Here is a 23,737-nt window from a genome sequence, read left to right on the forward strand (position 1 = left end):
GAATGTTCCTTGGAGTTTGGTAATTTTGTTTTTGTACTATTTTTGCTTTCGTAAAATAATCGACATAATCTATCTATCTGACAATTATAAATCACGATAAAAGAGGGACGAAAGATACCAAAGGGACAGTCAAACTCATAAATCTAAAACAAACTGACAACGCCATGGCTAAAAATGAAAAAGACAAACAGAAAAACAATAGTACACATGACACAACATAGAAAACTAAAGAATAAACAACACGAACCCCACCAAAAACTAGGGGTGATCTCAGGTGCTCCAGAAGGGTAAGCAGATCCTGCTCCACATGTGGCACCCGTCGTGTTGCTTATGTGATTACAAATCCGGTAAATAGTCTAATTCGGTAGGTCACATTCATGATAAACTGAGACAAAGAAAAATGTTCCATTATGTTTAATTAAGCAGGACCACATTTTTTTCAAATTAGTAATTTAAAATATCTCGGTTCACAAAATTATTGAACAGATATTTTTGAAAATATTTCGTTAATATTCACAAATTTCAACAGTAGGTCGTAGAAATCAATTTTTACCTTCTTTGCTAAGATAATTATTTGGTTTCGAGATAATTTAGACATCGATCCTTTTCTATACTTAACACTGTTTTAGTTTGTCTATTTTCAAAAGTGCATATCATTGATATTACTATTGATTTTCTTTTATTTTCGGCAAGGTATTTTATATAATAATATCAATTTATTTGCGGTATGGGAATAACGCAATAATTTTAGAATTTGTAGTTTAAAAAGGTTGTGCAACTTTTGTCGTTAACCGGATTGTCAGTCAGTATATAAGCTAATTAGACGAATTTTGGTAATTGAGGACTCGGTTTGGATAAACCTGTGTCTTTTTTATATCTAGAAAGTAAAAGTTGACGTCGAAGTGTACATATCAATTGCATGTACTCAATTTAAAAATACGTATATTCAAAATAGCTTCAGCACTGAAACATATATAAAAAACCTCTCTGTTTTGTATAATAAAGTGCATTTAAGTCAAGTGATAGTAAATTGGCTATGTCGCCGCAATTTTACTAAAATTTTGCATGCAACCTTGATTCGTTGAACTACAAAGGCAAATTGAAAAAAAATAATACATTTATCTCTTTTATTATCTGAAATATTACAGATTAATTTTTTTTAATTTGGGTGAATATTTGTATGAGAAGTACATACAAAACTGCAAAAAACCTTCTAAAATATGACTTCAAATTGTCAAATCTTTAGTTCTACGCCATAGATTTTTCTTAAAAAAACTAAATGTTGTTGACACATAAATTTCTGTTTTGATGATTTAAAATAATCATATGATCACCGACTATTCTTAAACATATGAACCCCTGGTAAGGGTAACTTTACAACGGCCATACAAGCCTTCCATAACGATCCCCTCATAGTACAAATCAAGTAAAAATAACGTATTTGGATATCTCTATTTTGCTAATTATGTGTTGCCTTTAGAGTATCCACTAAGTATCAAAGTCTATACCATATAAACTTTCCTCAAATGAATAGTTCAAATCAAAGAGAAAATATTAACCCTATATATCAAGCCCTTAGTCTTCCAATCATGGTTATAAATAAAAGGTGGGTATAAAGTATGCCCAAAAAGAGAGACTAAGAAATAGTATCAAGTAACATTGGGACAAGAAATTAAGAAATATAATTTTTTTTATGTATGTGCAAGTTCTAAGGTAAATCTATATTGCGAATTCAGCCATTTAGAGCTTAAAATCATCTGTAATTAAATGACAAGTTGTCAACCAGGAAAATCAGCCTGATTGAATATAGCCCCAGTTAATCACTTATTAATGTTTTTAACAAAATTATATAAAAAAAAAGAAAAAACAAAAACAAACATTCTGAGATACATAGTCCCCGACCGATTAAAACATTAATTGTACTGGAACAAAATTCTAACTTGATCTATAACTTGTCATGGTGTAAACTATAGCCCATTAGACTTCTGTGTTGACTTGAGTTATCATTGATATGTTCGTGTAATTATAAATTAACTGTTTAAGCGCGCTTAGACAAAAGTACATTTGTGCATGCATGTTTTAATGGACGGTGAAAACGGTGGCTGTTACAAAGGAGGGGCGAAAGATACAAAAGGGACGTTAAAACTCATAGATCGAAAATAAACTGACAACGCCACGGCTAAAAAAGAAAACAAAAAGGGTCAACTGAGAAAAAAAGTTGACTGAGCAACACGATATAGAGTTATGGATTACTAAGTAAATAACTTTTCCAGATAATAATGATTTGAGCGTTTATCTTTTATGGGGGACAGAAAACATACTTTTCTCCCCTCAGCATGTTTTATGGGGGACAGAAAATGAATATTCTCATCATTGTTTTTTTTTCGAAGATTAAGTTGTTTTTTATGTTTTTATTTAAATGTTTGTTATGTTTTGGGTTTTTTTTTTTTTTTTTTTTTTTTTGTTGGTTTTAGTCGTGTTCTTTGTTTTTGTTTTTAATGGGTATATTTTTATGTAGGAGGAAAGATTAGTTCAAACTCAAATTAACACAATTGCACGGGAAAAATCCAAGGATAGTTTTTATTATATAAGTAATTCGTTAACACATCAGAGTACTCAGAAAGATTTTTTTATTAATGTACAATACATAAATGTTAAGTGCCAATGGAATCATTACAAATTCTAGAAAAAGGTTAAAACATATTTATTTAAAATGTTAAATAACCAATTAAATGACATAGCCATAATAGTTAACAACAATATTAACACATATTCATTTGACCGAATAGGTCAAATTTTCGAAATATTTCATGCAGGTAGAACATTTGACTGATGCAGACGACTCAAGTATTTCCATTGCAGTTACCACCCCTCAATTTAAGAATCGACTAAGATCGATGGAGTATTTGTACTTAATCATTTAATCTCAATCAGGGAATTATATAAAAAAAAACATGCCTTTGAAAAATAAGGTATCTCACCACTTCCGTGAATATATCATTTGATTTGTTATATGATATTTGTAATTTTTCTGAATACCCCTTCACCATCGATCGACTATTTTGCACATTATGTATTCTGGCCGATTGAAAGTGTTAGAGGTCACAATGTGTAAAACAATACGAAATGCATGTACCAATGGGACAGGGTAATTGCTGATCAAGGTGTTCACATAAATATTCCTTTCTTTGTATATATATTTTTTCAATAGTCTACACAACTGTTACTATTAGCTGTAATAGTGGTCATCATTAAATTATGGTTATCTTACGGCTTGGCAACGGATGAAATTGAAATTGTGTCTTTGATACGGAAGATATCCTTAAGTTGTTGTTCCTATTTGATTCAAATTTTTGGTATATTCTTACATGTTCATTCCCTCAATTACAGGGGTCAGTGTATTTGACGTCACTAAACGAAGAATCAAGTCACTAAATGAATTGAGGAATTAAATAAATCTTTACCCTAATTTAACAGTTTTATTTATAGTAGTAACTCTCAACCAAACATCACTCAAACTATCATTGAGTTAATTGATTGAAGATTTCAGCTGTATACATTTTTTATACGCCTGTGTTTTAAGACGGAACAAATTATGGTATACCGTTGTCTTGATCGTCTGTCTGACACGATCAGGTATAATAACTACAACCTGTTGTCACCATTTCACAAGACACTTTGGTAAATTGTTTATAATTAAATATCTATTGATGTAAACTCCCTCTCGGTTTTTAGAAATTTCAGATTTAATGTTTTGGATAAAAAGAGGTTGACAGTTTTCAGACTACAGCTCAAAATTACTTTCGCCAATTCCTATGTTTCTTTGTTGATTAGTTTAAAGTCTACTGATGTCATGTCCCTTCCAATTCTTATGAACTTCAGATTTTACGTCTGGACCATTAATTGAACTTATATAAATTCACAAAAAGGGGGGATTTCCACGTATCCAACATATAGCTCACTTTCCTTTTTATCTTTGTAGGAGATGCCGTTTCCATCCATATATACCATTTAAAAAATGTATTGATCGTTCAAAAAGGGGGATAAAAAGGAGGTTTAAACCCTCGGAACCCCCTTCCCCTGTGATCTGTTCTGGAATCAAAGCCTGGGAGTGAGTAGGAGTTAGGTTGGAGGGAATTGAGAGACAAGTTAGCGGAAACCAGGTAACGAGGATAGTATCAAAGGGGTAATTTATGCTTCATCAAAAAAATATTATTGGGGAGGGAACTTGAAATTATCCAATGTTCACTCCTCAATTATAGGAGCGAGGACCAGATGAAGAGGGTAGGAAACAATGGATAAATTATGCTTCACTGAAAAAAAGTAATAAGGGGAGGGAAGTCGCAATCATTTCATGTTCACCCATTTTTAGCAGGTACAAAAAACTACACGATTTATATGACATTCCAATTTTGTATGGTTTCAGATGAGTTGTGGCTCAATCACATTTGTCTCTTCCTACAGAAGTATCTATTATAGATCTCATAGCATATTAACACAACATTGGGATTGACAGAAGAAAGCTCTATTTCGATTTGAAAAAAATGTTGTCTGGGAAAAAAGATCGATTCAAGAAAAATTGAGAAAGTACAAAACTCTGCTGTTGGACTATCACTCCCCGAGAGTATATTCAGCTCAGTAGTCAGTGCTTGGGTACATGATTTTTAACAATACTTTCTACCATTGTCCGTTAGAAATTTTGAAATTATAAAGAAACTAAGGATTCAACTCCCTCAGGCAAAACTGACCTTAGATGAATTTGACTTTTTAATTTGTTTCAGGTGTTTTTGTTATATAGCTCTACAACTGTTTTGGTACTTATACATTCCTCGGATTTCAAATACTTGGCTTTGAGTGTTCCTGATGAAGATACATCCAGAAAAGCGCTTCGGACGCATGAATTTTTTTTAAAAACATTTTGATTTCAATTTTTATACGTTATATCACAAATATTTTTTTCTTTGTTTGGTTTTAGAGTAGTTTAATGAATTTGGTCTCTTCCTCTCATTAAATGGACACGTCTCGCTTATTTGAACGCTTAGTCGTGTCCACATTTAATATTAGAAAACTAATCACATGTTATTTAAATATAAATCGAAATATATTAGTACAGAATCGGTCATTTTGTTTTGTTGTCTCTATAAACCCTGAAACATATTTTACAGGAAGCCGTACCTGCAACACCCTGAATCTTTGATCGAGTATTCAGATAAAGAGTCATCACTGCAGTGTATCATTGCAAAATAATGATTTACTTTGTAAACAATGAATTTTACAAAATTAATTAATTGCAATCTTTATATTTGCTCTAAATATGCATAAACTATTTGCGACTGTACATCATTCAATAAACAACCATGTATGTGTTGCAAATTATTATGTTTAATATAAACTGACTTTGAACAAACCAATGCTAATAAATTACAACTTATTTATAGTTAGAGCACTGAGAAAACTTGCACTAGTCTATTAAAAACTGGCGAGATAGTCTATAATATTTGTGAAATACCTGAAATAACTTTAGTAATCATATTGATGAAAATTTAAGGTGATACCTAACACTACAGGGAGATAATTCTGTAAAATCAGCTAAACGTGTTAATTATGTTGTGTTGTTAAGGGCATACGATACAGTTTTGATCCTGTATTTACAGTTTGATGAACATTTCCATATAGGCTATTTTTTGCATGATTAAAACAAATATGTAATAAAAAAAATATACCTTCATGTGCTACTTTTTGAGTTAAATGAGGTCGAAATTTTGTATATTTGCTCAAAATTCGGATTTGTGGCCGTATTTTCACTTTCGAAAGAAAGCCATAACTTTTTTGTTTTAAAAGATAAACACAAATTTGTTTTTGTTAAATAATTTGTAATTTCTGTATTTTATAAGTGTCCTAAAAAAAATTATTCAGAAATAACGCATATTTATAAAATGGTCATGAATTTAGAATAAAAACGTAATTTTGTGCTGTATATTTATCAACATTAAAAAATTGCACTATTTACAGTTTTATAAAATTTGGTTCACATAATCTCCCAGCAAAATGAAACAGAATGTCTTTTTAGAAAATAGGGGTCCATACCCTCGTTTTCAAATTAAATCAGTTTGAATGATAAAAATCAGTCGAAAAATTCATCTTTTCCCGATATGTCACAGTTTGACGTCGCGAAAATAATATTTTACGTTAGAAACGTCACTACCTCCCCTGTAACCCTATCGTATGCTCTTAAGGGAATATTAAGCTTCTCAATGATCAAAATTAGTGTTTGCCAAACTGCTATATAACCAGTGTAATTTTTCTGATAAAATAGTTGGTACCATCTTAATGAGCTCTCCCAAATGAAGATAATTTGTATTGTGATATTCTTTTCTATGCCCCCTGCAGTTAGTTTATTCTTATTATCAAGACTACCTATATGTTGAATAAGTTATAGTTTCATGTTTAAATGTTTGACTTTAAAACAGTTACAATAAACTGATCAGAATCCTGTAAACTCAACCAGAATTAATCTAAAGAAAAATATGTAGATATAAGAAGATGTGGTATGAGTGCCATTGAGAAAACTCTCCATCCAAGTAAAAGTAAACCCTTATAGGTCAAAGTACTGTCTTTAACATGGAGCCTTGGCTCACTCCGAACAGCAAGTGCCCCAAAAAAAGACTAGTGTAAAACCATTTAAATAAAACTATTTATATATTAAGTATTGCTTTTTTGTGAATACTTTTATAGTTTGCCAGTTTTTGTTTTTGTCAAGTAGATAATTTCTAAAAAAAAATATTCAACCATGTGGGATTCTTTTGTCATTTAATTCATAATTCTTTAGATAAAAAATATTGATGGCAATATTTTTATTCTATGTCCAGGGCAACCAAATAGAGAAAGATTTATTACCAGAGAAAGCCAGTATATTTTCCTCAGATATGCCAAATACACACTCATGAAACTGTGGGTCAAGGGTCAACACCGATGTAGGCAGACAGCTGCAGAACCAAGAACAATGAAGAATACTAATTCTACGCAGAAAAACGAAGGAGGAAGCTGGGAAAAGAATAAGTATGCTACTTAACTTAAAACACTGATGCTACTAAAGACAGACACTGAAGCTACAAACTTTAAGTTATTCGGTTTTTGTATCATTTTAGTTTGGTTTTTTTTGGTACAAATTTAAACACAGTCTTAAACATTAACAAATAGTAATGATGATCTGACAAACATTTCGTTCATTATTTCGATCACAATATATGGTGAACACCCATATAAGATAAACGTGACCAGAAAGAACTTATAATTTTTTAAATTGATGGGAGTTTTTTACTGGCCTCGATCGGTCGGATCTTTACATTAAGATGTATTTCAAAGTCTTGTTATACCGGTACTTTCTACCCGACATCATAAATGAAAACTTTCAACTAAAATGTATCTTATTGTGAAATCAATGTATAGGTGATTGCAAAGTTTTATATCGTATTCAGAATGAATTTAAATGAATTTACTGCTATCATTGATCTATTGCAATCTGCTCCAAATCTATTTACGATAAACTATTTATTTATCACAAATATCCTCATCCAAATTTATGACAATTTTACGTTTGATTGGACTTTAAACTTATATGTATAGATTGGACTTTAAACTTATTGATTGGACTTTAAACTTATATGTATAGATATATCGATATTTGTCATGTATGTTCATGTAATCTTAAAGTGAAAATGTTGAACTTGCTGAATTAGGAATTTTATTTGTTTTCCCGTGTTTTAGTTAATATGTAGTGATATTTTTCCAACTAACTAGATTCTAAAATGGCTGTTTCACAGTCTACCGAAAAGGCCCAAAATATGGCCTTGTGTCAGTTCTGTGAAGAATCTACTATTCAGTGGAAATGTATAAATTGTGGTTTGTTTTTGTGTCAATTTTGTTGTTCAAAGATTCATAGAAAAATAAAAACTTCTCAGGAGCATTCAATAATAAACTTGAAAGACTGTGGAACCAAAGAGTCTATAGCAATTATCCAAAAAGTGGATCTTGAAAATATGCCATGCACAATCCACAGTGAAAGAAAATGTTGGGTCTACTGCAATGACTGCAGTGATCCTATTTGTGCGGAATGCTCAACAGAGTCCCATAAAAAGCACGAATACAAAATACTACATGAATTTTTTGACTCTATGATTTCGAATATTCTTGCTATGAAAGATAGATTAGAAACAGAGATTCAATGGTTTAAGCATGAAAAAGAAATACTCGAGCAGCTGCTTTCAGATGGAGAAGGAAACTTCCAGGAGACAAAGAATAAGATTATTCAAACAAAAAAAGAAATGAAGAAAGTAATATCAACATATGCTAGTGATCTGCTAGAAGAACTAGAAGAAGAATGGAGACCGATGGAAATCAAAATCAAAAGAAAACTTTCGACTCTAGAAAAGAATAAAGATGAATTAGAATCGAGGGAAAGGCTTCTGGATATCACACTCCTTTCTCATCAATCTTCGGATATTTTTTATGTAAGTCAAACACTAGACAACACACTGCCAAACAAATCTTTGAGACCAATACAACACAGAAAGACAAAGTTTATCCCAGGTATCAAGTTCAGGGAATTTAACAGTGAAATGTTTACTAAGATTGGTGACTTTTACACTGTTCCAGCTCTAGAACAAAATCTTAGTTACAAAACTGATATATCAGTTGTGACAAAGATACATTGTGACAATGATGACTTGTTGATAGGTAGTTGGTTTGATGAAAAACTGCAAACAGTTATATTTGATGATACTATTGACATATTAAGCGTAGTGATGGAAGTTAAAATTAGAATTTATGACATGGCACAACTACAAAATGGAAACTTAATTATATCATCAAGAAATCACAACTTACGGCAATATGCAACAAATGGACAAGGAAAAATCTTTCAAGTCGTTCTCACCGTTTAAAACATTAGGTGTTCATGTAAGCGCAAAAGATCAAATATTAGTAGGACTGGTTGAATCACATGGTCTTACAATACCTACACGGAACAGCGTCAGGAGAGTTGTGGTTATGAATCAAGATGGTTTCATACAACATACTTATGAGTATGACTCAAACAGTCGGAGAATATTTTCATGGCCGAGACGAATAACGACTCATAATGACAACATATTTGTTGTCGATCTTAAAAATAAAACATCAGAAGGAAGGGTTGTAGTGTTAGACTATGCTGGTGAAATCCAATGGACATACACTGGTTGTAATAGTTTACATTCAAATCTGTCTAAATTTACGCCCCAAGACATAGCAGTTTCACCATATGGCATGATAGTGGTTTCTGACAGAGACAATAATACTGTACATGTATTAAGTCCCACTGGAGAGGTTATAGAACATGTAGAATTGAAGATATTTGGCATAGATATACATTTCAGTATTTGCATTGACCAATACGAGAGTTTGTGGATTGGCTGTAATACAACTACAGATGAAAATAAGGCCAAGATTGTTCATCTGCAACTAATATAAGGCGTTAAACAAGTTTTAAAAATAACATTGCAATGTAATTTCATTTTTAACCAAAAAAATGGTTGATAAAGGGCTATCACGTGGTATTTTCTCAATTAAAGACAAATCGTGGAACACATACAAATTTTCATTTATTATACATATATTAGAATCGAATGGTTAGAAAAGACAATTAACTTCCGGGAAAAAAGGACTACGTTTTTTTCCGAATTAGAGATTCTAATTTCAAACTTTAAAGAAGAGGGGCGAAAATACCAGAAGACAGTCAAACTCATAGATCAAAAATAAATTGACAATGCCATGGCTAAAAACGAAAAAGACAAAGAGACAAATAATAGCACACAAGGTACAACATAGAAAACTAAAGACTATTAAGTAATAAGGACCCCGTAAAAAAATGGGGGTTATTCAAGTGCTCTGGAAGGGTAAATATATCCTGCTCCACATGCGACACCCGTCGTCTTGCTCATGCTATTACAAACCTGGAATATAGTCCAATTCGGTCGGTCACATTCGTGAAAATGGAACGGGAAAATCACTTTCTGCGATTTGCAAAAATAAATAATTTGATTCTCTAATGGTATGCAGCTTGAAAAACCCTTCTGGATTATGCAGTGGTTTTTAGGCAACTGTTTGAGTTTTCTTTTTTCTTGCTATGGTTTATTCAAGCTTTTACATATTGTGTTACTGCTATAAGGTACTACTATAACCTCAGTATTGGTTATATCCGTTACAATAAGTTAAACATGCTATGTTTTATCATATACGTGTTCTGATAGGATAGAAAAAGTCAGATACTACGGGAACAACAAGTTAAATTATGAGAGAGGCGAAAAATACAATAAGGACTTTCCAACTCCTAAGTCAAATATAATCTGACAATGCCATTTCTAAAAAGACAAACAACAGTACACAAAACACAACACAGAAACCTAAAGACCGCACCACACCTACACCACGAAAATCTGGAGGTGATCTAAGTTGCTCCGGAAGGGTAGACAGATCCTGCTTCAATAGTGGCATCAGTCATGTTGCTCATGATTGAGTTAGGCTCTTGATAGTGCTAACAAATGATACATCCGACATAAATAAAGAAAACAGAGGTATACCGCTGTTTGAAATTCATAAATCGATTAAGAAGAAAAACAAATCCGGGTTACAAAACTAAAACTGAAAGAAACACATCAAATATAAGAGGAGAACTACGACACAACAGAACCACAACATTAAAATGTAACACACACAGAAACGAACTATAATATTACAACGGCCATTTTCCTGACCTTGGTTTTGTGGTTAGCCAAATCTCCCGCTTTTATGGCAATGTTAAATATAACATTCAAATGACAACATTACATGACAGGACCACAATACAAATAAATGGGAGAATATATAAGACAGAGAAACACACAAAAAATTGCTAACAAAAGGTACCATGTTTAAAATTTAATACGCCAGATCCGCGTTTCTTTCACACTATACAAACCAGTGACGCTGAGATAAAAAAAAAAAAAGTTCAAAAGCCAAAACAAGTACAAAGCCAAAACAAAATACAATGTTGTACATGTACAACATTCGGTAAACAATAAGTTGATGAATGTAAAACAAGATAAAGCATATTTACATAAAGCTTTATGATTGTTGTCTAGATAGAAGGATGATATGAACAGACCCTGGTATGTACAAGAACGATACCTTGGGTCATAATTGTAACGTGCTAGTTCACAAGGAAACAATCCGCCGGAAGATATTATTCTGACTAAAAGCCGACCAAGTTTTGCTTCTACTCCAAAATATCGCGTCTTCACTTACATGAATAAATAAAGGCAACAGTAGTATACCGCTATTCAATAGTCATAAATCGAATAAGCAAAAATAAATACAGGTCACAAACCAACCCTATGGGAACACATCAACTATAACAACAACAGAAACACTGTACTGCAACAAAGGCAAACGTCAACATACCTAGACACGGACTATTTGATAACAACTGCTATACCTAAAAATAAATCAGCAAATACCATTTTTTTTATTTCTTCGTTTTCCTTGCAGCAGTTAGTTTTATAATATTATTAATTGCTACCTTAATTTGATATTAATAAGTATTAAAATGTGCTTTGTTATTAAATGCAATATCAGTATTTAGTTCTAATATATAATCTTAAATCAATCCTAATGCTATCTTATTCATTCTTATGTGACGTCATTTTTCATTTTTTGATGATCTGTTTTACAAATTCAAATGACGTCATTTTTTCGTCATTTTTCAGTTTCAAATAGGACGTCACTTGGCGTAGAGGTTTAAACTTATTTGGATGTGTCTACTTTTGTGTTTCAAATGTCTGGTTATGTAAATGTATTTCAGTTGTTTCCTGTAATTAGTTAATACTTCAGTTTTATCATGTACATCTTTTGAATATTCATTTTATAAAATTTACTGTTTGCAAAAGTATAAATTATTCTAAATTATAGGGATTCTCTGGTAACTAACAAAAAACCCTTGCTGTTTTTGGCACAATCTTTTTGATCTTTTGGTCCTCGATGCTGTTCAACTTAGTACTCGTTTCGGCTTTTAAACTTTTGTATCTGGGCGTCACACGTAGGTCTTGTGTGGACAAAATACACTTCTGGAGTATTAAAATTTTGAACTTGTTGCCTTTTGTTGGCTGTTGTTCGTGTGATTCTTTGTCAATTGTGTTCTCCAATTTATTTATGTTGTAGTCCTGTGTTGTCATTTTGATGTTATATTTCACATGGCCATAAAAGTGCGAGGTTTGGCATGCCACAAAACCAGGTTCAACCCACCATTTTTTCCTTTAAAAATGCCCTGTACCAAGTCAGGAATATGGCCATTGTTATATTATAGTTCGTTTCTGTGTGTATTACATTATAACGTTGTGTCGTTTGTTTTCTTTTACTTTTGAGTGTAAATTCACATTGCGATAAGACGTGTCACGGTACTCGTCTATCCCAAATTCATGTATTTGGTTTTGATGTTATTAATATAGAAATATAGTATTTATAGAAATATAGTATATAATATAGGACTCTAAAGTGCGATGGGGACGCTAAAGTGCGATGGATACGCTAAAGTGCGATGGTATACGCTAAAGTGCGATGCTTCCATACGCTAAAGTGCGATGGTCCGCGAAAGTAAAGACGTTAGAAATGTAGTTGGATTATGACGTTAACAGTCGTTTATACAAACTAAAAATGAACACGCCGGAAAATAACTACAGACATTTGATTAACAACTTTTAAACCAAATGTCAATGACTTAATTAATTTAATTAATTTAAACAATACCGTGCTATGTCGGGTAAAGCAAAGGTGTTTTATTTTGGTGGGTTGAAGAAGAACTTGTATCCTGCTGTCGACCGTTTTACTATAGTCCCTGTCGTCGATACAAGTAGTATTTGCATAGATATCCTCTATCCTGCTTTTATTATAGGGAAAACGGTAGTATTTAATTTTCCCAGCATTAGGTTGGCCTTTTGTGTACCCAAGGCAGGTGAAGGAAGTCCAATTAGGAGCGCTGTGATTGGATGTAAGGGTACAATATATTTTTTATTTATCTATGAATAACTGCAGTGTGTATATTTACAATATAAATTTTAAAACCTATTGAAATATTTTCTAGAGAATTATTCGAAAAGACTTGCAAAATTTCATAAATTTGGTGCAAAATGACGGTGGGCATGGATAACATAAACAAGCTCCGTTGGAAGTTGGTCATGATACTATTTGGCTTTAATTTTTAAAACAGAGTAATAAAGTACTAACACAACATATAACTGTTTTATCCAGGTTTTTATCTTAAAAAGTGGTAAATTTAGAAAATGTTAACATTGTCGCCAATGGCAGAATAAATAGTACCGTTTTCCCTGGAAGCAAACGGATGCATTTAAATCATTGTTTTTGTTGTAGTTTATTATGCGGTCTCCGTTAAAATGTTGTCGCTCTTATTGAAAAGCAACGTCGGCAAAATAAAGGGACATGTTTTCGTGCGTAAATTATAAATTGTTGGCTAAAACATTAGCATGCACATTGCAGGATAATATAACATGAATGTGTAGTCGCTACAAAAAAGGCGTAAATTAAGCTCGGCAAACATCGCCTTTCTCTATCATTTAAATTAAACAAATAAATGTTACACATTCCGATAATAATTACATTTTGTATCTTTAATTATAAGGACGATTGTAAGAGGAGGTGTTTAAATACGCCCAAATTGTAAAATCAAAGCGCTGTAAGCACTGTAGGCAGTTAACCAAAAACCAAGGCAAACATAATTATGAAAACTGTGGCAATGTTGCTTCAATTTTATTTTTTTAAGATTTAAAATAACAAACATTAAACATTCATATATAATTGTACATTTATGTTCATTTAATGAATTAATCATTAAGGCAAATAATTCATATTTTATCAAGGTTTTCAGTAGCAACGTATATATCAAGTGTATTTTTTTTCCATGGTCATGAGTCTCGAGTCAACAGTGGTACAAATTCGCAATGATTGCAGTTCTTCTAGTTGATCGTAATTGTTCGTATTAGTTGACTGTTAGTATTTCAAGTTGACTTTAGTACGAGCTTGTAAAAGTATGAATGGACGTGCTTCCCTGGAAAGAAAACTGAGTTTGTGTTCTACAGTAAAAAAGTTATGAGACACAAATCAGACAAATGTTTACTACTACAGGGATCAAAAGTGAGGTCTGACTGACCTGTCAATATTAATGTAAATGACTCCCACCTTTAACCCAAGTCTATGATGTCTAAGTTTGGAATAAAATGACAGGTGTTAGGTCTAGCAAAGTGATATGCATATGTGACGCCTATGAGATTGACCTTGTATGTCATTCAATATTTTTGAAATGACAAACAGGAATGAATATGGTTTAGGAGTTAGTATCTCAATCTTTTACAAGTTCTCATAACACACACAAGAGGGTGTGAGTGACCCTAGGGACTACCCCTATTTTTCATTTGATATTTTATATTGTCCCATACATGAATATATATATGGTTAGGGGTGGGGGACCCCAGTGAGTTCCCCTATATTTCATTTGATTTGTTATATTGTCCAATACATGAATATATATGGTTGAGGGTTGGGGATCTCATCTGTTTCCAAGTTATCAAACAGGATTGGGTAGGGTGACCCTTAGGACTCTCCCTATATTTCATTTGATTAGTTCTTTTGTCCCATACATGAAAATATATGGTTTAATTTAAGGTTAGGATCTCGACTGTTTCCAAGTTCTCAAACAACAGGAGGGGTGGGGTGACCGCAGGGACTTCCCCTATATTTTATTTGATTTGCTATTTAGTCCCATACATGAGTATATATGGTTACGTGGTGAGGATCTCTACTGTTTCCAAGTTCTCAAACATGAGGGTGAAGTGACCCTAGGGACTCCCCTTATAATTCATTTGATTTGTTATATTGTCCAATACATGAATACATATGGTTTAGGGTTGGGGATCTCGACTGTTTCAAAGTTCCCAAACAGGAGTGGTAGGGTGACCCCAGGGACTCCCCCTGTATTTCATTTGATTGGTTATATTGTCCCATACATGAATAAATATGGTTGAGTGGTGAGGATCTCGACTGTTTCCAAGTTCTGAAGCAGGAGGTGGTGGGTGACCCTAAGGACTTCACCTATATTTCATTTGATTAGTTATATAGTCCCATACATGAATGTATATGGTTGAGAGGTGGGGATCTCATCCGTTTCAAAGTTATCAAACAGGAGGGGGTAGAGTGTCCCAAAGGACTCCACATACATATAATTTGCTTACATTCAGGTATCATATAATCTAGTTGCACTCAGTGATATGTGTAAAATAAGAAACTTCCAGCTATTTTAACTGACCGATCAAAATTGAGAAAAAAATACCCATTTAGTAATATGTTTACACTTTAAAAGCATCTAACTTGCTTTACCAACATTTATTCCTGATAAAGAAAATTTATACTATCACCAGGACCATATATACTGTTCCCAGCTGTCACAAAGACTCACATTGTATTGGATTTTGACATTAAAAATTTTTTTAAAGTAATTTTGAGTTTCCTATGGATACCTATGGATCTTCAGAACGCTGGCACTGTTGCACCATTATATTCTGCTCTACTTCATCACCATTGTATTTAATTGTACGTTTCTCACATTTTCAGTACAAAATATTTTCTGTTTTTTATTTCTTTTACATATATCTTTTGGTTTTCAATTCTAGTGTTTATATTTATTTACCATGCAAAGATGTATTTTGTCATCTGTCTGATTTTTTTTAAAAATTCAAAGATCGCCAAAACCCGGAATTACCCATATCCACTTCCGGAATCCGATATTAGAATTTTCTTCTCATGTCAGCCATTTTGTTTTCAATGTTGTTTTTGTCAGATACGATTTAACTCGAATTTACACATTATTTGTCGGCGATTTTTTCTGTATAAAGCTAGCGGTTGAACAAAATGAACATCGCTGTCATATATAATAATGCTAAAAACAAGTTTTGAGATCTTTTATTAGGCGACTTTGGTAAAAAGGTTTGCAAAGTTATTTGTTTATTTCCTCTCAAGTCGTGCATATCGAGCGTAGCTAGTAACCAAGTCGACAGTCCGACTGGAAAAGTGGAAGTTCGCAGACCTCGGACAACCGCTAATTGAACCCCTGCCTCTAAATTGAAAAGATACAAAAATTTCGTCTTATAATTTAAAATTGCCGCCAACAGCATGAACAGTGGAACTTATTTTAAGACTACTGACGTAGTTGACTACGTATTGACGACAAACAATATTCCTACGACTTTTGTCATTTGGGAAATCTAAACTACTTGTCTTTAGAAATTTTCGGCGATTAAACATTTCATACATTTGTTCTTTGACAGCTTAGTCAAAATCTCAGGGGATAATAAACTACATAAAGATTCCTAATTTGCCCTACTTCCTATGTGCAACTTCAAAACTTTTGGATAAATCGACGATCATTTAAGGTTTTTCTGATCATATTTTTTGTAATCAAGAATTAAAAGTATGAAAAAGCTGTCCAATTAGTTATGAATAACATAACATCCAGCTAGATAATAACAATAGCACATATTTCAGCATTTATTGGGTAGAACGCAAATCTAGGGTGCTCGCATAAGGCAGCTTAACTGCCTAAAAATCATTGACTAGTACAAGAAATATAGTATTCTGTGCCACCTAAATTACTTTTTAGCAATTATTACGTGGTCGGTCTTTTAGAATCATTCACTTAAGACTACGGTTATATTATAATGCCTTTCACATATGGTATACCTTATAATACTAGATTTTACAAAAGAACTATTTTTACATTAAGTGTTCTTTAACGTTTTTTATAAAGGCCTAGAACCTTACCCTATTGGTCCATCGCACTTTAGCGTGATATACAATCGTACTTTAGCGAACAAACAACCATTGCACTTTAGCGTGAGAAACCATCGTACTTTAGCGTAAACCATCGCACTTTAGCGTGACCATCGCACTTTAGAGTATCATCGCACTTTAGAGTCATACATATATATTTTATATTTGTTATTCTCGTGGGATTTTGTCTATGTGTGTTACATTTTAGTGTTATGTCGTTGTTCTCCTCTTATATTTAATGCGTTTCCCTCGGTTTTAGTTTGTTACCCCGATTTTGTTTTTTGTCCATGGATTTATGAGTTTTGAACAGCGGTATACTACTGTTGCCTTTATTCGAACTCACGATCCCCCCACTAGACCCGAGTACGCTTTCTCTGGTTCACTCAAGCAGTTACAGACTTCTAGAAGTTTATGTTTGCATTTTCAGAGATTCAATAAAATACCTTAGTACTAATGAGACAATTTGCAATGGAACAATAGTATATTGATCGTTATAATGAGAAAAGGTGTGATGTGAATGAACCACGGCATACCAATTATAGAAGAGGGGCGAAAGATACCAGAGGGACACCAAACTCGACAAAAAAACACCTGACAACGCCGTGGCAAAAAAAAAAAAGACAAACAGACAAATGATAGAACACAATACACAACATAGAACATTACAGACTAAGCAACAGGAAACCCACCACAAACTGGGAATGATTTCAGGTGCTCCGGAAGAATAAGCCGATTCTGCTACATATGTGGCACCCGTGAAAAGAGTATAAATAGTATACCGTTGTTTAAAAGAGAAAACTCAAAAGTACATGACAAGGGGTGCTATAAACAGTTTCGTATAAAAAAAAATCGAGGGGTTATTCCCCGTTTAAAAATAACCATGGAGGGAAACACCTATTTATTTACTTAATTGGTGAAAAAAGTATCATGTTTTTTGTATTTGATTGTAAAAATTAGTTAATTAGCTTTCAATTAAAACAGGTTGAATGATTGAAATAATTTTAAAAATTATATTAAATATACATGTTTTGAGGTGAGACAACACTTTAAACATCCTGTTTTTTTGGCAGTGAAAATTGAAAACTTATTTGCAGCCACTGCCGCATTTTCCGGAACAGAAGACCGTACCCTAAAACAATATACTTTTGAAAGGCCAGGTAAAAACCTATAAATTCCATACAGTTTTTGATTATGTAAAATGTGCCTGTATCATGTCTTCATTGGTATACACATGACCTGATTTCAAGTTTTTTATGTTCAAATTAGGCATTTTTCACTTTATTTTTATTTCAATATGTGGAGAGTTGTCTCATTGACAAATTTAGGAAGGACAAATTTAACGCTTCATTTAAACGTTGAATCACAAATATTTCCGACTTTGTATGGTTTCAGAGGAGTTGCGGCTCAATGAAAACAGTCTCTTCCTTTAGTAGTATAGATAATATCATGGGGATAGTTAATGTTGAATCCGATTGTTTCCATTCAAGTGAAGTAGAAAATATAGAAAAAGAATAATTTTCTCTATTTAAGAAATAATTGATGTAAGCTATACTTTATTGTAGTTTTAACATGGGTAGGCATTATATTCGTGATTATTTTTGCCCGAGCGATAGTGATGTGGCTTGGGTCAATTAGTTCGATTCTGATTAGGACAATTAGATTATATATATGTCCAAAGTATATGTGTACAGCGTTTGTGCAGACTTTTCAATGAACCTCCCTTATATGTTTGTAAACAAGCAAGCACTTGGCAATGTGATTTTTCAAAGAGAGGATTTTGAACAGCCCACTAGTGTCTAGGTCAAATATTTCAATTTCCATTTGCAACACATTACAGTCCTAATAAATGAATTAGTAACAATATGTGCATCATTTAAGTGTTTAGAAGTGTTTTAAGTTAAGGAAATATATTAAATGCATGCCAATTTGATAAAATTCGTTATTCTGCAGTAGTCAATATACGCATTTGAAAACAAATTTTATTGAATTTAGAGCATGGGTTTATTCACAAAGCGAAAGAAGCACGTCATTTTAGAATTTCAAATAGAACTGGTTTAAGGATTTTTAAAAGTTTTAACTAAACAGTGCATCTTATGTTTCTTAATTTCTACTTCACAATGATCTCTACAATGTAACATGTTCGGTTATGTTATTTACTCGTTGATAATAAAAAAAATACTTTTTCTTATGATATGTTTTATAGTAATTAAAGTTCGTTGAATATCATTTATTATTAGTAAGATAAATAGATACATGTTTACTCATTCAGTTTAAGGTCAAGGTTGTGTGATATCAGCTTGCCATATCTGATAAGGCATGTAAATAGTGTTTATTATTTTATTATTCGTTGCCACTTCACGCATTCCATGTCGATAAAATAGATAATAAACAATACTTTTATCAGGGGAAGTAATTCATTGTTTTCCGATTGTAAATTGATTTCTCACAATGCAAAACATCAAAAATGGTGTTTCTGAAGAAACGACAACAAAGTGTGCTGATGATGTCCTTGAGTATGGATATCCATGAAAGTTAAATATTTGAAACATCAAAAATGGCCTAATTATGGACTGCAAATAGAAACTATAAAAAAGCAATGATTTGAGTAAATTTGTATTGCCTATTCAGGCATTTAGTACTCACAATCAGTAATTAAATGATAATCAGTCCATCAAAAATCAGCTTGAATGGATATTATTTCAGTTAATCACTTATTAAGGTGTTGTTTACAAAACTAAATTGAAAATAAATTAAGAAAACACATAAAATAAATAATCCAGATTTGTCGTATAACAATAGCATTCAAACATATTATTACATACCGAATTATCTTGTAATATTCAACTTTCTGTTATCACCTTATATTACCATGATTACTTAATAAATCCTTGATTGTAAAAATGAAGATGATTGGACAATTAAGGGTATTATTGTGTGTTTCACTTGACTAATATAGTTAAACTGAATGCGACCGGAAAAAAGATAAATGATAAGTTAACTGAAAGCATTTAAAATTTTAGTTTTAGGAAATGTTAAATAACATGAATAATATTGACTACAACAGGAAATAAATTGGAGTGCAGTTATTGAAAACCTTCTAATGAGTCGCACTTGACATATATTTGTATATTTACAATTGCAAAGATTTAATCATTATTTTTGTAATTATTAAAATATTTTCTTTTTTTAAATCATCCTTATATAGTGGTAGAACATATATGCAGAAAATTAAATTTGAAACTCCCATGTAAAAATTAAAACCGTACCATGTGATCCATGTTCTCACTATGGTGAAGGATTAATGGTTGTCATCAAGCGTTAAACATCAACCCAGCCATCAAAATGTTCTTGTGTAACACTCGTTTCGTCTCCTAGGATTTCGCCAACCAAGTAGTAAGCACTTCGGAGCTGACATAAATATCAATTGTATGGTCATTTATGAGGGGGGGCAAGGGGTTTAACTGTTATGCTGTTATGGGGCATTTTAATTCTTTGTTATCTGTTATTCTGAAAATATATTTACTGTTAGCTGTTATTGTCTTATTCTTTGTTAGCTGTTATATGACTATTATCTATTTTGTTATCTGTTATTGTGAGAATCTATTTACTGTTAACTGTTATTGAAAATTGGAATGTTAGCATTTTGACAGCCAATCTTCCGTCGAAATTGAAGATAATTGAAAATTGTGATTTGAATGGATAATAGTCTCATTGACACGCTTACCACATCTTCTTACAATGTATATCTATTGGGGTCTTTCTACTGGTATTATCGGGTGGCCCTGTATTTGCAGGAGAATTTCAGTAACATACATCACATAAACATATAAAATCAATTGGACCCAGGACCATTCCAGTATATATTATTATTACCCTTTGTAATAAATTCCATTGTCTGTGAACATGTAGCATTTTGTACAAATTATAATTCACTTATTACTTGTACAATAACTCATAGTATGGATTTTGTTATAAAAAAAAGCATTGGTACACCCTATAGATTGTTTTATTCAATGACCACATAATAATCTTTATGTTGTACTATTACACCACTGTCCCTGCTTAGGGGAGGATTAGACACCAACTAGCATGCTAAAGTTGACGCAGTCACATTCTGTATGTGCCTATTTCCAAGTCAGGAGCCTGGATTCAGTGGTTGTAGTTTGTTACTGTGTTACTAAGTTTCTCGTTCACTATTTTGTGGATAAATTAGGCAGTTAGTTTTCTCCTTTAAATTGTTTTACATTACTAAGTGATGTGGGTTTGAATTATGGCTTTGGGAACTATACAACATCTTTTTCTTTTAGTATTTATATTATAAGTGCTACTCCCTCTCTTTTCATTTACATGAAAGAGAACCCTGACCACCATATTTTTAAATGCTTTTGAACTGCTTCACATGGCGAAAATTGAAGTTCAGAAACCATTGATGCAAACACAGATGTGTCTTCAGTTTATTTTTTTTCGGTAAATACCCCTTTTAAAATCCTACAGCTTCTCCAATGCTGTACCCAAATTTTCCATATTCTATAATTTCACATAAGATACATGATTAGTGTTTCACTTGGTGTCATCCAAATTTTCACTAGGTCCAATTTCTATTATACTATCAGAATTGTCACTTGAGTCAATTTCTATTATCAGAATATCCATAACTGGCATGCATGTTTCAGTTACATGTCCTATCTCCACTGATCTGGGTATTTTTGTATTTTATAAGTAAGTTTTATCATGTGGTCATTAAATAAAAAAAATATATTGTGCATCAATGTTTTTTTATTACTTGTAAAGTATTATATATATTGCTTTTCAGAAGAAAAAAATCGAAAAATCAAATTGATAATAAAGTGTCAATGGCTGCACTATTTTTAAAAATTAAATAAAAAAACCTAAATCATTAAAAATTGATCCCTCAAATGCCCTAGATTAAAAATATCCCTATATCAAAAACAGAAACTAGTAATTTTGTTCAGAAAAATTCAACATCCATACTATAACTTATTGTACAAGTTACGGGAAAAAATCAACCAAGGCAGAACTGCCTCAACGGCCGAAACGTCTTGTTTACACAAATTACAATTTTCTAGGTTCATACCACAAGTTATATACTAAGATCTACGAGTCATCTACTGGATTGGCCCTGGACAGATTAATTTTCATATTTCATTTACTGTTATCTGTTATTATCCCTTTTCAATTCCTTGTTATCTGTTTTTCACCAAATCAATTCACTGTTTTGCTGTTATGAGGACCCCCCTTGCCCCCCCCCCCTTATTTATATAAATTGCCTGTTGACAAAAGTATGACTTTTTCGGAATACTAAGAATTTATTTTCTTATCCTAAGCATAGATTACCTTAGACGTATTTTGGCACAACTTTTTACGGAATTTTGGGTCATCAATGCTCTTCAACTTTGTACTTGTTTGGCTTTATAAAACCATTCAATCCACAATTTTTCTACATTTGAAAATGCCTGTACAAAGTCAGGAATATGACACTTGTTGTCCAATCTTTAGATGTGTTTTATCATTTGATTTTGCCATTTGATGATTGACTTTCCGTTTTGAATTTTCCTCGAAAATCAGTATTCTTGTGATTATATTTTCTTATCCCAGGCAAAGATTACCGTATCAGTATTTGGCACAACTTTTTTTTTTGGAATTTTGGATCCTCAATTCTTTTAAACTTTGTACTTGTTTGACTTTATAAATATTTTGGATATGAGCGTCACTGATGAGTCTTATGTAGACAAAACGCGCGTATTGCGTACTAAATTATATACTTGGTACCTATGATAACTATTTAGCTAGGGAATTATAACTTTTAGTCCTGATGCTTTGTCTTTAGTTTTCAGTGTTGTGTGTTGCATACTTTTGTTTGTCTGTTGATCTTTTTTTACCATGGTTTTGTCAGTTTATATTTAACTTATAATCTTGCATATCCCTCTGATGTATATCTTTCGCTTTTTTATACTCGTGTTAAGACCAATTTCAAATATTCCTTCAATTTGGAAAATTAATATCTTTAAACTAGAGGCTCTAAAGAGCCTGTGTCGCTCACCTTGGTTTATGTGCATATTAAGCAAAGGACACAGATGGATTCATGACAAAATTGTGTTTTGGTGATGCGTTTGAAGTTCTTGCTTTACTGAAGGTTCTTGCTACTTACAATTATATCTAAAATGAACTTTGCCCATTAGTAACAGAGGAAATTATTTGGTAAAAATTTACAAAAATTAGAAATTGCAATTAGATGAAAATGAACTGAATTATTCTATGCCACGTGATAAGGTGTTTTTCAATAGAAATGTGTGTAACATATGTTAAAAATTGACTATAAAGGGCAATAACTCCTTAAGGGGTCAACTGACCATTTTGGTCATTTAACTTATTTGTATATCTTACTTTGCTGAACATTATTGCTGTTTACAGTTCATCTCTATCTATAATAGTATTTAAGATAATAACCAAAAAACCGGCAACCCAACAACCGGTTGTCCAATTCATCTGAAATTTTCAGAGCAGATAGATCTTGACCTGATAAACAATTTAACCCCTCGTCAGATTTGCTCTAAATGCTTTGGTTTCAGAGTTATAAGCCAACATCTACATTTTACCCCTATGTTCTATTTTTAGCCATTGCGGCCATTTTGGTTGGTTAGCCGGGTTACCGGACACATTTTTTAAACTAGATACCCCAATGATGATTGTGGCCAAGTTTGGTTAAACTTGGCCCAGTACTTTCAGAGGAGAAGATTTTTGTAAAAGTTAACGACGGACGACGGACGCAGGACGACGACGGACGACGCCGGACGCCACGTGATGAGAAAAG

The 23,737-nt window shown here is 32.4% G+C and overlaps 2 protein-coding genes across 2 annotated transcripts; both read left to right on the plus strand.

Annotated features, from left to right (window-relative positions):
• The first annotated feature begins 7,808 nt into the window (after positions 1–7,808).
• Positions 7,809–8,942, plus strand: LOC139497736 (E3 ubiquitin-protein ligase TRIM45-like). The gene has a single exon (XM_071285970.1). It carries the CDS (start codon positions 7,809–7,811, stop codon positions 8,940–8,942), a length of 1,134 nt encoding a protein of 377 aa, XP_071142071.1.
• A 106-nt stretch (positions 8,943–9,048) lies between these two features.
• LOC139497737 (uncharacterized) lies at positions 9,049–9,507 on the plus strand. Its single transcript, XM_071285972.1, has one exon. The coding sequence runs from the start codon at positions 9,049–9,051 to the stop codon at positions 9,505–9,507; it is 459 nt and encodes a 152-aa protein (XP_071142073.1).
• The last annotated feature ends 14,230 nt before the right edge of the window (positions 9,508–23,737 follow it).

Source organism: Mytilus edulis, chromosome 12 (assembly GCF_963676685.1).
Source record: "Mytilus edulis chromosome 12, xbMytEdul2.2, whole genome shotgun sequence".
Taxonomy (NCBI): Eukaryota; Metazoa; Mollusca; class Bivalvia; order Mytilida; family Mytilidae; genus Mytilus; species Mytilus edulis.

Excerpts from the sequence above, each read along its gene's own strand:
- LOC139497737 (XM_071285972.1), top strand. The coding sequence starts at position 9,049 with ATGAATCAAGATGGTTTCATACAACATACTTATGAGTATGACTCAAAC.
- LOC139497736 (XM_071285970.1), top strand. The coding sequence starts at position 7,809 with ATGGCTGTTTCACAGTCTACCGAAAAGGCCCAAAATATGGCCTTGTGT.